We start from the raw sequence: 17014 nt of genomic DNA, 5'->3' as shown, positions 1-17014 counted from the left end.
AAAAAAAAAACACACAAGCCCCCTTCCAGCATTTGATATTTATTTTTCTTTAGTGAAAAGAAACCTGCTTTTCTTTAGCAGGTGCCTGAAGAGTAAATTGTTAGCATGGTGTAAGACAGACACAAACACTGTCACTTATAAACTAAATAAAGATAATTCAAGATGACATTTCTTACATGTTCTGTTCAACATATATAGCTCTGTGGAGATGATTGTGGGCTCATCTACAGAGTAAAAAAATAAAATAAAATCAGTACTCTGGATATTTTTGGTTAACATTATTTTCAAAGTCTGTTGTATAATTCCATAGCAGGGTAAAATAAGGCTGGCTGAGCTAAGCAAAGGCAGCAGAAGTAGTAAGCTAGCTGAATTTGCTGCACTCCCTCCCAGCAACAGCTGTAACAGCTAAGAGACTTCCATGCAGAGTTTGCCAGTTTATCACATCTCTCTAGTATGAGAAAAATAAATGTGCTATTTGCCCTTTCCCCGAGTTAGTATCCACAGATATTTTTGCCTTTCTTATGTTTCATATATGTAACCAGGATCTGATGCAGGCTTGAAGAATCTATGACAATGAGAAAACTAATAATATTGGCAATGCACAGAGAAAAATGAAAACTGTGCCAAATGAGAAGGATGTTTGGATACTGTTAAACAAGGCTTTGGGTTCTGTTAATATTTCATGGTATATTTACATCTGGAGAAAGGAAATGGATAAAAAATTAACTATTCCACCGATTTCCATTCTAATGTAGCTTAACTACATCAACTCTGAGAGCTCTAAGAAATTTTCCAACTAAACTGAAAGACTAGACTTGAATGTGTTAAATATTTTTAAGATGAAAAAATGACAGGAAACAACAAAACCCTCCTTCCTTCTGCCTCTTATTATACTTCACAGAGGAATAGGCTGGGAAGCCAATATCCAGTGACTATAAAATTTTCCTTCCTATTCTTTCTACAAGCCATAACACTCTGTAGAAATCCAAAGACAGATGTGAGACAGGTAATTGTACTACTGTTTGATGAAGATACCTGCATACAGAAAGATAAAAGAATAAGGGAAGGGGAACTCACTGGATGTATCAGTCAAGTAGTCTTCCTCCATGAGAGAGTCACATTCAACTATTAAAAAATAACATGAACATACTTTAAAAGCCAAAGCTTTGTAAGCCTTTAGAAGAAACCTCAGCCCATTATAATCACACCAAAGTTCATGTTTCACTTTGTTGAAGAAATACTTATATTTAGAACAGAGAGGATGGAAGTGGTATTCTGACCCACAAATTTCTTTACCTACATCATCCAAATCCCTCTTAAACATCTATACTACCAAGAAAAAAAAAGTATTTAATATTTTACTTGCTACTAAGTAGACTAAAAAGTTTTATTTCTAATGAAAGCTAAGTTCATTTCTCAACATTTTTGACCCAATGTACACTGAGACAGAGGGGCTGCAATTCTAGCTGGACTCCTCTGGGCACATATCCCACTAGMAAGCACACACTTCCCACCACATACAAGCATCTGTGCTATGTAGCAATTCCCACAAATAAAGCACAGCTATTCAGCATACTGACCAACCATGAACAACACTTGGGGACTCAGGACAGAAAAGAAGTTGTATATCTGTGCTACAAAAGCATGAATGCATAAGCCAAGGCAGGAGAGTAAGAGTCAGGGACCAGATGAGCTAAATTTATGCATGTTGCATGAGATCAGATAAACATGAATTCTTAGAAGAGCAACTACTGAAGCACCAAGGTCATGAAAAAAATGACTTCGGAACTATTTTTGTCTGCATGGCAATTTGCCCAAGTTTAATAGTAAGTCTAACTTGCTTATTTCACATGGAACGCTGTGTCTTGCTGGGATGCTTTTTTAAAATCAAATGTAGAAAAAAAAAGAGGATATCATTRGCAGAGGATGTGGCATGTAAGTGTGCCAGAATGAGAGGCACTAAGAGAGGTGCAGAGAATAGCAGTCTGAGAATATGTCAACACTAGAGGGATATTAGCAATATTAAGGAAGAAGATTTTAACAAGAATAAGCCCTTCAAAAGTAAGAACAGAGAACTCCTGTGATAAAGAAAGGCATATAAAGAACATTAATCTGACCTGGTTTGAAACTGGTTTTCCCCTGCTTTCTGGCATGATAACAGGGCTTAAGTTTCCCAAAGGCCTAAAATGCCATTGAAGTCAAACCTACACACCTTTAACAATCTGGGTCTCAGTCTCTCCGTGGCCCCTACAGCCTCTCCTACCATGGAAGCTACAGTCTTTCATGGAAATATTGCAAGAATATAACTCAGTAATTGAGTTACATAATAAAGTACTTTAAAAGTAACAGACAGTACAAGACTTACTGTATTCACTCCTTCTGCCTCTGCTTCCACTGACGCTCGTTTCACCTGTAGAAATAAACTCAAGAAAGTATATTTAGGTCAGCCATACTCCACCAGCTGCTCTCCAGTCCCTGCAACCATTAAAGTACAGGTAGCCAGCTTGTGTGTCTATGTATGCCTAATAAAGTTAAAACATCTGGGCTACTAGAAAAATACTACACTGAGGCCTCTGAGGTAAAAGCTCCAAATATTTTTCATATAAAGAACAGATCAAAGAATTATACTGGCATCATTTTGCTGGTGTTTTTGGTTTCATACACAGATATGTTACAAATAAGTCAGGCATTTCTTAAAAATGCTCCCAGAAACCATCCATTAATTTAGTATAGATTTATTGAAAAATGCATTGCCAGTTACCATAAAATCATTTTTTTAAAAAGTCATGCMATCAAAAGGAACAAAACAATGCTATCTAAGATATACTCCACTGCATCACTCCCTGCTGCTGATGGCCTCGTTGATATTTCAGCAGCAATACCAACTTAGAGAAGTTGTTACATGTTTAGTAAGGTTGGCTCCTTCTTTTCCTATACTGGAAAATGTTGACCTTTCAGTTACAGTGACCTAACTATTTGAGAGGATATGCTGTGAACTCAGAAAAGAGAATGAATTTGAAGGGGAAAAATGCAAAAAAGCAAGCTAGGATTGCAGTTCATGCTTCCATAACCAATCAAGAGCTTTAGATAGTCAGTCATAGACTAGGGCTAATAGATAGCCCCTCTCAGGAAACAAGGGCACTCACAAGCTTATCTCCAGTTGGATCAGAGCTGAGTTCAACCAGACAAAAAGAAAACATTTAAATACACACTACTAGAGAGAATTGTTGATTAGTGCTATTCTTTTAAGTAGAATACTTCTTTCTTATAAATGCTTAAAACACATCTGCTAAGGAGGCATTCCAGTGTAACATTCCACCCTGGAGTAACCTGCAACTGCACCCACAGCAAGAAAGAAACAGCTGCTGCTAGGCGTAATTAAAATGCATTAGCACGGCAATAAAGAATTCAAAAATCCCTAAAACCACTTTGAGTGGTATTGAAATGTATTAACAAAGCTGTGGGCAGAGCGCAGAGCTGGGGCTAGGCTTCAGGGCAGAAATGGTGAGCCCTGACAGTGCTGTGTGGAAACAGATTTCAAATAGAGATTATATCTTGTTTTTAGCATCAGTAGACTTAGTGATGCATATATTCTAAAACGTAGAGAACTATTAAGAAAAGAACTAAATTAATGTTTTAAGGCATTTTACTTTACTCCTTAAATAGAGCATTAGGAAGAAATAGGCTTACACTTTTTGGAAAACAAAAAGAGCTTTCTAGTTATTTGTCTGACTTTTACAGAGTTATTAGGTAGAGATACTAGGTGTCAATATCATGAAGGGTTCTGAAGACAAGAAGGACAAAACTAACTCACCTGTTGTCTTTAYGGTAAAGTCTTCATTGTTAAAGGCAATGATATCCAGGAAAGCTAATCAAAACAGACAAATTAGTGGCCTTCTAACTAGTCCTGTGTGCTTGCTGGTGTTAATCAAAGATCAAAGTACATGAAAAAAAGCATCTCAGACTCCATAAAAGGACTTCTCCCTACTGGCTCAAGACTTTTTTTTAAAAGTATTACTTGCATCAAAAACAGATCCAGAAACCTGTTGTGATCTAACACACAAGAATGTTATTATTCCAAATAATAATAGGAAAATTCAGTCTGAATTCAGCTGAAAATTTCTTGGTAATATATGAAGCAAAATAGGATCCAGCCCCCTTTTCCCTAGATGATATTGTATCAAATAGTACCAAAGGATTTTTGCTAGTAAAGGTAAATATGAATGTTTAAATTCTACTAAATAGTTTATTCAGTTAATTTGCTCATTTCCTCACAACCCACTGAAAAAAATTCATAAATCCTTCTTCGTCTACTGATTGACCAAGTGTACTTTCTTTCTGATATTAGGTACTATAAATTTTAAGTGTTAGCAAACATTCACTACAATATRGGTTACACGATTTCTTTCACTGATTCAGCATAACTCTTGCTTGCAGACATATTATAAAAAACAAAAAACAACAACAAAAAGCACATAATCATGATTTAAATTTTCCTTACTGCAAATATTTTGTCATATTTCCTTATACTTTATCTTTTCCCTTAAATTATCTATTGTGTTCAGTGACAATGAACACAATAGATATGGAAACACAGATAAACAAAGCCTTTTTTTCTTCCTGTGTAGATTTAGAGGTTGGGAAAATGTTTGAAAAAAAATCGCTCACTTTTAATAATTTCAGATAAACAGCAGAAGATGATCAGAACAACCTAATCTAGGAAAAAAAAAAAAAAAAGACATGTTTTCTGACAGTACATAAGACGCAGTCTTTCCCTACTGTAAACCAGCTATAGAGAAATGGGTACATTTCCCTAGAAATAGAATCAGTATTACTACAGAAATAAATACTTATTAACATYTAATGATTTTTTTCAGAAGTTGGGAAACAAGTTATTGCATTTTTTAAAGAACAATTTGGATAGCTCAGATATGGACTCACCCCTCTTTTCTGTAGTTGTTTCTTCCATAGAGGAGCTGACATCTATGGAAAACAAAACCAGCTTTGACTGAAAGCATGGAATACGTTTTTGGAAACTAGAACATATCTCATCTGACACTCTTCATTGAAACTCTTTACTTTTCAATAGTGGAAATCCATTTCTCAAGTGCAAGCAGATTTTAAAAGATCTTTTTCTTAACAGGGAAAGGGGAAGATTCACCATTTCATAGCTGAGCTTTTCCTTAAATATCACTAAAACTGGAATATTTTGGAGATACTAGCATGCTTCCACAGGATCTCAAGTTTCTARGAAACTAAATAGTGTTACAATTCAAGTGGAAACTCACCTATTATCTTTGCTGCTGCTTTCTCTGTATAAGGTCTGGTGAAATCTAATGAAACAAAGAGAAAAGTTCAAAAGTAGCTGGAAACATTTCACAATCTGACTAAATTTATCTTAATTACATCCAATAGATGTTTCATACAGTTATAAAGTGTGTCTAGTATTAAATGAGATGAATTGAAAATAGGCAGAGTTATCTATGAATATATTTCTAAAGAGTTATTTTTAATAGACTGTGAAAGCAATCCTCGAGAAAGCAAACTGCATTATTCAAGTCTTGGTTTACATTTACACTGTTTCAATCAATCCTGAAAAGACCGAACAGGGTTAAACCACTGCAATCAATGTTGTTACTTCTCCTGGGCATAAAAAAAAAAAACAACACTTTTAACTACAGTGGATAATAATCTGACCTAATTTAAAGCCCAAAACAAAGTAAAACATGACCCAGCATATATCTAGGACACAACTGTTTAGATTTTATCACTTCTTCCATAGTGCAAGTAATCTAGAATACTCCCAAGATGTGGCAAAGGAAACACCTGGAGACACTTTCTATGTCAAATAAAGGTCAGTGAAGCCTGAGCAAAATTTAGAAAGGAAAAAAAAATAAAGTCAATCCTTGGATGGACTTAAAACATAATGAGCAGTGCTTGCTGCAGAATCAAGAATTCTGTACTTCAATGCTCATTCTATTAGAAGTCATTCATTAATGTTTACATAGTACTTGAAAACATTAAGCCATTGCTTTAAAAAAAAAACATTGCTGGCTTCAGACATGCTGTATATGGGGGCTCAGACAGAACAAATCAAGAAATACCACTTTTCACTTGCCACTCTTACATACAATCTGCAATATACTTGGTATATTTCTGTATAAAAAGTTCCATATATAAAAAAGTAAAACTGTATTTTACGATTTGATGTCTGACTGCACAGAGATATTTCCGTCTTATTCAGCAGGCCAGATCCTTYTCTGCATTCAGAGTTTTATCTACTGACTTCACTAATACATATTTATTTGTTTCAATTTCCATTAGCTTTACAGGGAAGGTGGCCATTGTTTACAGCGCTGGTCTAGAGTCTGGGAGAAGCAAGTGCCAATGCCTGTTCTGAAATTCCTGTGTTCGTAAGTAACCGCTTCATAAGTTACACAGCCTCTGTGTGCTTCAGTACTTATCTGCAAAAAATGAGCGTTGATAAATATATTACAAATTGTATTGCAATGATGAAAGGCATAGAAGTAGCTTGGATTAAAAGACAGCAAGGCTAAGAGGGAGCTACATCCCAGTTTTTAGAAGAACATTGTTCCATTATGAATTAATTCTGAATTTTCCATCAATAATGTCTATTGAAGCTCATAGCAACATATGCAACACATGTAACAGTAGAAAGAGGGCTCAGTAGAGCCTGTAGCTTGGCAGTTGAAAGGCTAGACTGACTTGCACACCCCAGGAAGAGATTATGGGGGCTGACATATTCTAGGAAGCATTCTGTTTATTAGTTGATTCCATTTTGGGGATTGACTTTCATGGCAGAAAGTTTAAACTACTTTAAAAGGGTTTTCAGACAGCATCATATGAAGAACAGAACAAATAAAAGTTCCAAGACCAGGTGCAGTACCAAGGAAAAACACCTTCACCAATAATATCTCCATGGATGTAATAGAAGTTACTCTTAATTTCTTCTGATGTAGACTCCTTGTATATAAGTGTGAAAGGGAACTATAATCACAGGGCTATGCCTTGATTTACAGCACATGAATACATACAGTACCAACTGGTAAGAGGAAAAAGAGGAAGGCAAAAGCTTTCAACGGGTCCTTTGGTGGGTTTGTATTAATGTCGTATCTAACCAATCCTTCCGAAGCTATCATGAATCTAGTGGGGGCTCTGGGTCCGTGTGTCCACATCTGTAGTTTGTTGTGAATTACTGAGCAAACAAACTCACCAGCAGCTTCTGTTTCTGTTGTTGTGTCCTCTTGGTAAGGAGCTGTGATATCTAGAGACAATAATTATGAGAAATAATTAAACTCTCCTATATCTCAGAGGGTACAAAATACCTTCCAGTAGTTTTAACCTCCATACCAAACAGCCTGTATGAGTAACCCAGCACGTTACTGTCTTGAAAAGCCTTCAACTGTGGGTCCTTCAGAGCTATCTTGACCTCTAAGAGGCCTGAGGCATATCTACATTATATACACACATTAGCAGAATTTCCCACAATTGATTCTTAGTGACTTGAGTCTCTGCACTGCCTTTCTGCCTCATGTTCCTCACTCAGTCCTGCTTACGGCACGAGTACCAGAGCTGTACTAGAGGAAATCTATTACACATTTTTCATCTGAGAAAGGAAACAGGATTCAGCAACTGCAACATATACCTAAAGCAGAGGGGCAATAGGGCTTAACATTACAATTCTGCCAGCACAGCAGCATTYGTTGGGGCATGGGGAATTTATTCAGCTGATTTCACTAGTCCATCAACCCATAAAGATGAGCACTGCTGAGAGAACAAGGCTTGTGCTGCCTAAATTTCCTAATTTCCAGGGACAGCATGGTTTCATGGGCAGCACACACCCATCAGCCAACACTGTGCCTCCGAGGGCAGGCTACATCTGCAGATCTGCAAGGGCCGAGCTGTATTGAAAGAGGCCACTACCTGGGCAGAAAGAAACCTGCTTTCTTCCAGCACCTACCTAAGTAACTCATGTCGTGGTTTGGCAAAACACCGGCCGTGCTGCCTCAGCCAGCCCTCCGCCTATTGCGCCGACGGGGACAAACGTCAGGTGCCGCCAGTGCCGCCCCCAGACCCTCCACCACCGCCCCCGGCGCCAGCGGCCGCCGAGCACAGCGCACCCGCCGAGGCGCCGCTCGTGGCGGGGCCGCTGCTGAAGGCCTCCAGCTTCTCCTCCGCGAAGCTCCGGGGTGGCGCAGCGCGACACGCGGCCTCCCAGAGACGGCCACGCGGTGCCTAGCGGGCATCAGCGGGGAAGCCGCGAAGAACCACCGCCGGCCTGTGAGTGTAGCCGCCCGTCTCGCCGGGGCCCCGCGCACGACCGCTCCTCGGGCGGCGGCATCTGCCGCCTCCGTGCCGGCCGCAGAGGGCTGCGGTTACCTGGTGCTCGGGTGGGGAAGGCCAGCAGCGGGGCCAGCGAGGCCAGGAGGAGCAGGGCTGCCTTCGGCATGGCTGGCGTCGTGCCCACAGCAGGAGTCCCGGAAAGGCCGCAGAGTGCAGGCCAGAGCCGCTGCTGTCTGCCGCTACTTAAGGRGCTGCGAGGCCCCGCGCGTCGCGGCTGCCCGCCCCCCGCGCCGGCGGGGAACCTGATGAGCCGGGAGCCGCACAAAGAGTGACCCCTGAGGGCCAGGCAGGGCACACCACAGCCATCCAGAAACATTCCCGCATTTTATGGTGGCGGCAGGATGGGGAATTCCTGCCACTCCCCGTGCTCTGAGAGGCTCTCAGAGGCGCAGCCCGGGGGCAGAGCGGGGCGCTCCACCACCCCGTCTCCTTCGCCGTCCTCCCGCGCCACACGGAGGCAGGGGCACTTCCGAAACGGCGGTGACAGGCCTCCCCGCGAGGGGCCGGCGGGAGAGCCCTGCCCCCGCTCCCCCCTGGGGCGCCCGATGCCGTTTCAGGTAATGGAGAAGARGTGCTTTCGGCTTACATATAGCTTCAGTGTTTCCAGCTTTTGCTCCAGGCCTGTAAAAGGGCAGCAGCCTGGAAAGCATGGGCATTTTAAAAAATTCCCCTTAAGAAATGGTATAAATTCGTGTCATCTAGATTTAATCCTTCTGGCTTTGCTTTTATGAGCAACCTCATTGCAATTGGCAGGATTGCCCATAAGAAGGAGGATTACAAGGGCTGCTTTCCAGAAATATGAACATCTCCAGCCATCTACCCTACTGTGAGCAGACCCTTCTTAGACCACCATGAGTTTACACAGGTGATCGTCTTTGGAGAGCCACACTTTAATTGTCCTCATCAAGAAAGAGCTGACTGTCTGCCTTGGGAAAATGAACTGTTTGAAATTGCGATTGAGATTGACTTATCTTAATTAGCAGCATAGCATGCTTCTAAACATGATTTGACTTTGTATAAAAGACAAACGGTGATTAAAATGTATGAATTAAAGGCTAGTTATATATATAAAAGAAAACTTTCATGGATCTAGACAGGATGGTGTTATAGTTCCGTGGTCATTAATACTGGATCTGGGCTATGCAGGGTTAAGCTGGATGGTTGACCACAAGGTCATATTTCTAGTGAACCAACATGAGGCAGCATTTAAGACAGTGTGTTTATGCCAGCTATAAAAGGTCAGATTATGACTGCTCTGGCATCAAGTTTAGTGGTGCAAAGTTGAGCTTTCAATATTTTTAACAGATTTCAAAAAGCACAAAGTAGGGTTATTTTAATGTACTAAAAGACCTCAGAGCAAATTTAATCAGATACCAAAACCTGGCCTCAGTTTCTCTGCTTACTCTGGAGTATCTCTTCTCAGCCTGGAACAGGCTAAAACACTTACTTGCTTAACCCCAAGGAAAAGAAATAAACCCTCAAAACCCAGAAGTTGGATTAACCACACAGGAATTCTGAAGAGATTTGACAGAAATTCAAAAAAGGAGATACTAGTAGACAGCGGTATTTGAAGAAGAGATACTCTTAAGACCCAGATCTAATAAATGCCGTGCAAACTCTTGTATGGAATTCCCTGGGGTGCTCAGCACTGGCTGGCTGTGAGGGGGCACAGGCTGCAGTCAACGTATGCTGCAGAGAATTAAAAGGTGACAAACCAATGTTCCTAGGAGTGACCCTGAACTGAAATGCTCTCATTAACCCCCTAGATTTTCTCTTATTTAACCAATACAGATCTGTTAATGAGCTCCAGGTAGAAAGCAGTCAAAAAAAAAAAAAAAAAAAAAAAAAAAAAAAAGAAAGAAAAAAAAAGAAAAAAGGAAATAATTTCCTTTAGGGAGAAAAAGGGGGGAGGGTAGGAACGGAGAATTAAACAAAATGTAAACATGCTTCTGAGTTGAAAGAGGAAGTGTCTTGTTTTAGCATTCACAACATCTTTATGTTTGTGGTAGGCATGTTGAACTCCCAGCTTAACCACATCACMTTTCATACAGTTGTACAAGACTTTACATTTTTGGTGCTGTATGACTATCTCAACCCATGTTACCACCAAAATTTAAAATAAGAAGCAACAAGAGATCAAAAGTATTCTGACAGAGACTCCAGTGAGAATCCGGGGGACTATGAAGTGCCATGGATCCTCAGGACAAATCTCATGAATCCTTATATATTTGTGTAATGTCATTTATTAAGGCATATGCATTTGCTAAAAAAGGGAAATGATGACAAAGGAGAGACTCTGCAGCCAGATATCCTCTGACTTCAGGACTAAGAGCTATAAATTATTCAGGACTGTCTGAAAGCAGAAGCTTGCCCAGCCATTGGGAAAAGCTGCTACTTGACAGTCATTTTTTCCAAAAAGGGTAAAAAAAAATGCCATTGTCAACTTGTTTTGAAGAGGGATTTTGTTTCAACTGCATTTCTTACCATTTTGTGTTGGATATTAGGACATTTCACCATTTCAATTATGAAAATTTTATTTTTTTGTTTTGTTATTTCTGTATTTTGTTATTTCTGAGCTGATTTTCTATTCAAACACTATTGAATGAGTATGGGGTCTGATCCTGTAAACAAAATGTTGGTATTTTGCCTTTGAGTTAAATGGGGTCTGGATAGAAGGCTGTGCAGCAGTTTGCAGTTATTAGGAAAAACCTAAGAGCCCATAATTAAAGCACAGACTGAAATTAGCTTATAAAATTAAAAAAAATTTGATTAGAATGAATATATGTAAGGATACTGATTCAAGAAAAAAAAGACATAAAAGGCAGTATTTCAAGGCAGATTTTTTTTCAAGTCTGTGGTTTCCATTGAACCATAGAAATTACTACACTTTGAAAGACATGAAATTTGTTCTTAAATGTCTAACCATCTTTGAATCATCTCCTCTGTTGGACAGTCAGTGGTGAGAAGAGTCTAATCACTATTACATAAATGCGTAAAGAGTGACTTCAAGCAGATAAGAACTATTCCATGTCCTACTGGAGCTGGAGAAACTTTCAAGGKTCTGAGCACCATTGAATCAAACATGCAAAATAACGACTGGGCTTGCAGTTAGGGTCAGCATAGCCAGCTGAAGACAGCAGCTTTGCAGAAACCCAGGCCTGAAGCGTGGCTAATGGGAGGCCAAGGTGCTTTATCCTCAAGATGCCGATTTCTGGGAGCTCAGGATATGAAAGCAAGGCAGTTGTTCATAACTACACCAGTCTTTTGAAGTAGATTGAAAAGACATTGTAGGCTATCATGTAGGAAAAAGTAATCCTGCCAGTGAGATATATAAAGCTCTGAAATGGACTTTGAGGACAACTACATCAGGAAAATTTTGCCTGCCATGAGTTGTGTTCAGAAACATGAAGTATTCAGGAACTTCTGTGAGATTCCTAATAACAGCATTGCTTTGTTCTTAAATTGTAAAACTAATTACCATTTTTTGGTAATTTTTATACCAGAAGGTGAAAGAAATTGGGCAAGAATGAGACGTGTGCTCTCTCAACAAGGGAAGGCCTCAGTAACTGCTTTAATTTCCTACTGACTTTTAATGTATGTTCTGGCGGTTACGTGGAGCATGCTCAGTAGCATGGACAATTTTGGGATACAGTTTTAACTATTGTACATTGCCTCTCAGTGGACCAATCCAATCTGTATCAGATGGAAGCACATTCCAGCTCTAATTGTCTTTCTGTGCTACTGAAAAGGCTCCAGGCAAGGAAATGCCTTCCAAAGCAGCTCCATTTAATATAAGTAATGCAGCTATCAAGAGTAGAAAAGGTAGACTGTGATTTTCTAGAGAAAAGCAACAAGACATTCACATACTGGTCTCAGATTCACTTCCACTGCTTTCTTCAGAGACGCCAAATGCATCTGCAAAAAAACAAAAACAGATGCTGAACTCAAGAACTACAAGTACAAACATGTTATTATTTTACTAAGGTGTAACCTGTGTATGGAGTTTTTCTAGGTAGTTCTGATCAGACATTTTSAAATGGAACGTTTTTCAGTATGATCAAATTTCTGCATGTTTGATCAAATCAAAACTGACTGATCAAAACAACCCAACAAAACCCATATCAGTGAATTATTAATTCGGAAAGAACAAAATCCATATACTGTATTAGTTTTAGCAAAAGAGTTTCCTATTTGCATTTCTTTTTTTTCTTTTTTTTCCATCCAGAAAAATGTAAAGCACTGCAGAGCTCATGCTGCTTGTAGTGCATATTCAGGCAGAACTCCCTTTACTACAAGTTGGATATCTCTTGCATATTCTTACAGGGTCCCTTTTAGTCTTGCCTTTCAGTATTCTGGTAGAGAAATAAAATGTAAAAATAGAAACAAGTTAAAAAATTATTTTAATAATTAAAAATGTCATTTTAATGATAGTAAATATTTTGGTGAACCCCAAAACATTTTTTTTCTCAAAATGCTTTTCGACATAAAATATCATCATTCAATGTTTTATGCTCCCTTGAAGCAAAGCTGAAGACTGTAATAATGGAATTTCCCACAAATCACAATTCCTGTTTCCTGCATAACATTTATCTTAATCCTCGGCAGATAGATCTCTAAGGAGAGGATGCACCTGGCTGATGAGTGACTGACTATAGGAACTACCCACCCAGTCTTTTGTTAAAGTCCAAATCTGTTAATGAATGAGGAATATTCAGCCTATTATGACTACTGGGGAAAAAGAATTGAGCAATTTATTTTGGCCTCTCTATTCTCTGATAGATCAGTAGAGAAAAATTATATTAAAGTAACAGGAAGAAGCAGAATCAACTTCCTATGTGGTTGCCCCCTGGGATCCCAGCCCAATTTTGTGTTTGTATACCGTGGTCATCTTTTGAGTCTCCACCAAATTCCCCTCTTGGTTTTCCAAGTTCAAAGATACCAGATCCCCCTGGAGAAACAAAAGAGAACATATATATTGATGCATAAGTGCTTACAACATACAAAAGGTGATAATTCCCCCCTCATACTTTGATGCTCTGTTGACATCCAAATTCATTTGAGATTACTAAATGCAGTGTATGGAAACTGTGTGACATGGTGATTTACTTCCACCTCCTCTAGCACATCTGTGGGATCTAGTGGTATGTGCTGGTTTCTCTCACCTCTGTGCCAAAAAGATGTTTGGAAAAACCAGAGCTTAAAAACATTGATAAACTGTCCCTCTCCCGATCTTCTGAGGATCATAGTGACATACAAGACAGTTCATATTTTCCTGGACAAAGGAGGAATATCTTGAATTTTCACTCCCAGATACAGGAACAGTTTACTGTAATTAGATTAGTGGATGAAAGGAAAAATCAAATTGACTAAAAAGATGTTAAAGAGCAGGTGCACTGATGTGGCTAGCTCTCAGCTAGTCGCCTGTAAAAACAATTGAAGATTATCTGAGTGGACCAGAACTGTTATAGTGACAGATACAGTTCACAAAATTTCATTTGATTTCAGGGCCCAAATCCTATCTAGACTACAGGGGACAGAGGTAGGTTTCTGTTCAACATAAGTAGAGGATTACTGAGACTCACCAGAACTTGCAAGAACCAAAACAGAGCTAGATATATTTTTGAGACTTTCATAATTTTTAGTGCTACCAAATCGTTCAGAAATAAAACCCWAGTTTGATGACAAAGGCGTTTCAGCTAAAGGGAGCATTTGTGCTTTTATTTTTGTTTCTTGTACATCACTGAGAACAGCCTGGTTATGCTAACAAGTAATGACAATACTACAGTGACTGAGTTTGCTACTTCAGGAATGCAGACAAGATTTTTGTTGCAGGTTTGAATTAAAAAAATCCTAGACCAAATCTTTCCCCTAAATAGCAATGAACTTCAAAATATGCTCAGGTTACTTTGTGTTTGTATCAGAGAAGTCATAAGCAAAATCAGCGATATCACTGAATCACAGAATCAGTAAGGTTGGAAGGGACCTCTGGAGATCATCTAGTCCAACCTCCCTGCTCAAGCAAGGTCACCTACAGTGTGTTAGACAGGATCATATCCAGGTGGACTTTGAATATCTCCAGAGAAGGAGACTCCACAACCTCTCTGGGCAACCTGTTCCAGTGCTCTGTCACTCTCACGGGAAAGAAATTCCCCCTCATATTCAGGCGGAACTTCCTGTGGTTCAGTTTGTCCCCATTGCCTCTTGTCCTGTCACATGGCACCACTGAAAAGAGTTTGACCCCATCCCCTTAACACTCTCCCTTCACATACTTATACAGATTGATAAAATCCCCCCTCAGTCTTCTCTTCCCCAGGCTAAACTGGCCTGGCTCTCGCAGCCATTCCTCATAGGGCAGATTCTCCAGTCCTCTGATCATCCCCATAGCCCTGCGGCTGGACTTTCTCCAGTAGCTCCATATCTCTCTTGTACTGAGGAGCCCAGAACTGGACACAGTAGTYRAGATGAGGCCTCACCAGAGCTGAGTAGAGGGCCAGGATCAYCTCCCTCGACCTGCTGGCAACACTCTTCCCAATGAACCCCACGAGACCATTGGTCKYCTTGGCCACAAGGGCACATTGCTGGCTCATGGTCAACTTGTCATCCACCAGCACTCACAGGTCCTTTTCTGCAGGGCTGCTTTCYRGCAGGTCAGCCCTCAGCCTGTACTGGTGCATAGAGTTATTCCTCCCTAGGTGCAGGACCCTGTACTTGCCCTTGTTGAATCTCAGGAGGTTCCCCTCTGCCCAGCTCTCCAGCCTGTCCAGGGCTCTCTGAATGGCAGCACAGCCATCAGGTGGATCAGCCACTCCTTCCAGCTTGGTATCATCAGCAAACTTGCTGAGGAGGCACTCTGTCCCCTTATCCAGGCCATTGATGAATAAGTTGAACAGGACGGGACCCAGTACTGAGCCCCAGGGAACTCCACTAGCCACAGGCCTCCTACTGGACTCCACACCACTGATGACAACCCTCCGAGCTCTGCCTTTCARCCAGTTCTCAATCCACCTCACTGTCCACTCGTCTAACCCATATTTCCTGAGCTTGCCTAGGAGGATGTTATGGGAGACAGTGTCAAAAGCCTTGCTGAAGTCAAGGTACACAACATCCACTGCTCTCCCCTCATCTACCCAGCCAGTCATGCCATCATAGAAGGCTATTAGATTAGTTAAGCAAGATTTCCCCTTGCTGAAGCCATGATGACTACTCCTGATCACTTTCTTTTCCTCCATATGCTTGGAGATGTCATCCAGAATGAGCTGTTCCATTACCTTTCCAGGGATGGAGGTGAGGCTGACCAGCCTGTAGTTGCCTGGGTCCTCCTTCTTGTCCTTTTTGAAGACTGGAGTGACACTGACTTCCAGTCCTCAGGCACCTCTCATGTTTTCCATGACCTTTCAAAGATGGTGGAGAGCAGCCTGGCAACAACATCTGCCAGCTCCCTCAGTACCAGTGGGTGCATCCCATCMGGGCCCAYGGACCTGTGAATGTCAAGTTTGCCCAGAAGACTTCTAATCCTATCCTCCTCAACCAAAGGAAARTCTTCCTTTCTCCAGACTTTCTCCTTTACATCCAGGCTCTGGGATTMTTGAGAGCTGCCCTTAGTGGTGAAAACTGAARYAAAGGAGATGTTCAGTAACTCTGCCTTCTCTGTATCCTTCATCACCAGGTCCCCTGCCTCATTCAGTAGCGGGCCCACATTTTACCCAGTCTTCCTCTTGCTACTTTTCTCCTCCTTTTCTGATATTTTTACTCTTTTGAATGAATCCCCCAGGGCAGACAGAGAGGAGAGGGGAAAAGTTCTGGCTGCATTTGAAGAAAATTCTCCTTCTTAGTGATTTTTCCTGCGATGAAAAATAGATTTCAGAATGAACTAYTGAAGTCTCCCACCTCACAGCAAGGTTTAATACTTGTATGCAGCGTCTAGCTGTGTTGGTAGCTGGGTTTAAATCAACTGGTTTATGCCAATGGCAGTGGTCTGCACAATCTATGTGATCACAGAACAGTATGTTCTGTCATCTAGAAGGAGCCGTATGAGTTTTATTTTTGAAAGATACTTGAAGTCTAAAAAATGAGGGAGTCTTTGGCTTGTTGTGGAATGGCACATCTGTGACATACATCTGATTGCAAGCAAAAGATAAAAACCTGGGTTGACTTCTGTGAGAGAGGAAGTCTTCTCCTGATGCTGGTATAGTTGTCTCTAGCTTTTACCTCGTCCTCTGAATGAGTCTGTTCCACTTCTCTGTGTTTGGAGCAGCACTAGTGAGTATGGGCTAACATACTCCATGGAAAAAGTGGTGAGACATTTAGACTAGATTAATACAACAGATTCAGCTCTGAAACACCAGAAAGCTTTCTGCTTACATACTTGCAGCTCCAACAGCTCATCTGAGTGTGTGATGTACAGCTAGCTGCTACAGTTTAAGGGCAGGCAAGACAGAAAAGCTGTTCTGGGATTCACCCTCACTAGCCTCTTCCCCGTGGCTGAGATGACCATAGCCTTTACGTAGTAGAAGTCCATGTCTGATTCTAYATTATGGAAAACAGTGTGATTCCACAGCGTGCTGCACACAACCATCTCCAAGATATGCACACTAAATACCTAAGCAGCATACTCTACAGAGAGCTTAATGATGAGCCAGTACAGCTTGCA

The 17014-nt window shown here is 40.6% G+C and overlaps 1 protein-coding gene and 1 long non-coding RNA gene across 2 annotated transcripts in view; one reads left to right on the top strand and one right to left on the bottom strand.

Annotated features, from left to right (window-relative positions):
• Positions 1–8500, bottom strand: part of LOC146599281 (uncharacterized) — a 10882-nt gene extending 2382 nt beyond the window's left edge. Inside the window, exons 1-8 of the mRNA XM_085298826.1 lie at positions 8401–8500; positions 7235–7285; positions 5289–5333; positions 4942–4983; positions 3815–3868; positions 2366–2410; positions 1078–1125; positions 177–224 (exon numbers count right to left, since the gene is read on the bottom strand). Of these exons, the coding sequence (XP_085154952.1) occupies positions 177–224; positions 1078–1125; positions 2366–2410; positions 3815–3868; positions 4942–4983; positions 5289–5333; positions 7235–7285; positions 8401–8470 (403 nt within the window). The 5' untranslated portion in view covers positions 8471–8500. The remainder of the gene's footprint in view (positions 1–176; positions 225–1077; positions 1126–2365; positions 2411–3814; positions 3869–4941; positions 4984–5288; positions 5334–7234; positions 7286–8400) is intronic.
• The window catches only part of LOC146599279 (uncharacterized), a 72504-nt gene that overhangs the window by 13158 nt on the left and 42332 nt on the right, over positions 1–17014 (top strand). Inside the window, exon 3 of the long non-coding RNA XR_014895055.1 lies at positions 6325–6413. This is a non-coding gene — a long non-coding RNA (uncharacterized LOC146599279). The remainder of the gene's footprint in view (positions 1–6324; positions 6414–17014) is intronic.

The sequence above is a fragment of the Rhea americana genome, unplaced genomic scaffold, assembly GCF_003343005.1.
Source record: "Rhea americana isolate MKP2758 unplaced genomic scaffold, rheAme1 scaffold_142, whole genome shotgun sequence".
In the NCBI taxonomy this organism is placed as follows: Eukaryota; Metazoa; Chordata; class Aves; order Rheiformes; family Rheidae; genus Rhea; species Rhea americana.
Note: the sequence above shows the minus strand (reverse complement) of the source record. Positions and strands in the feature narration are given on the sequence as shown.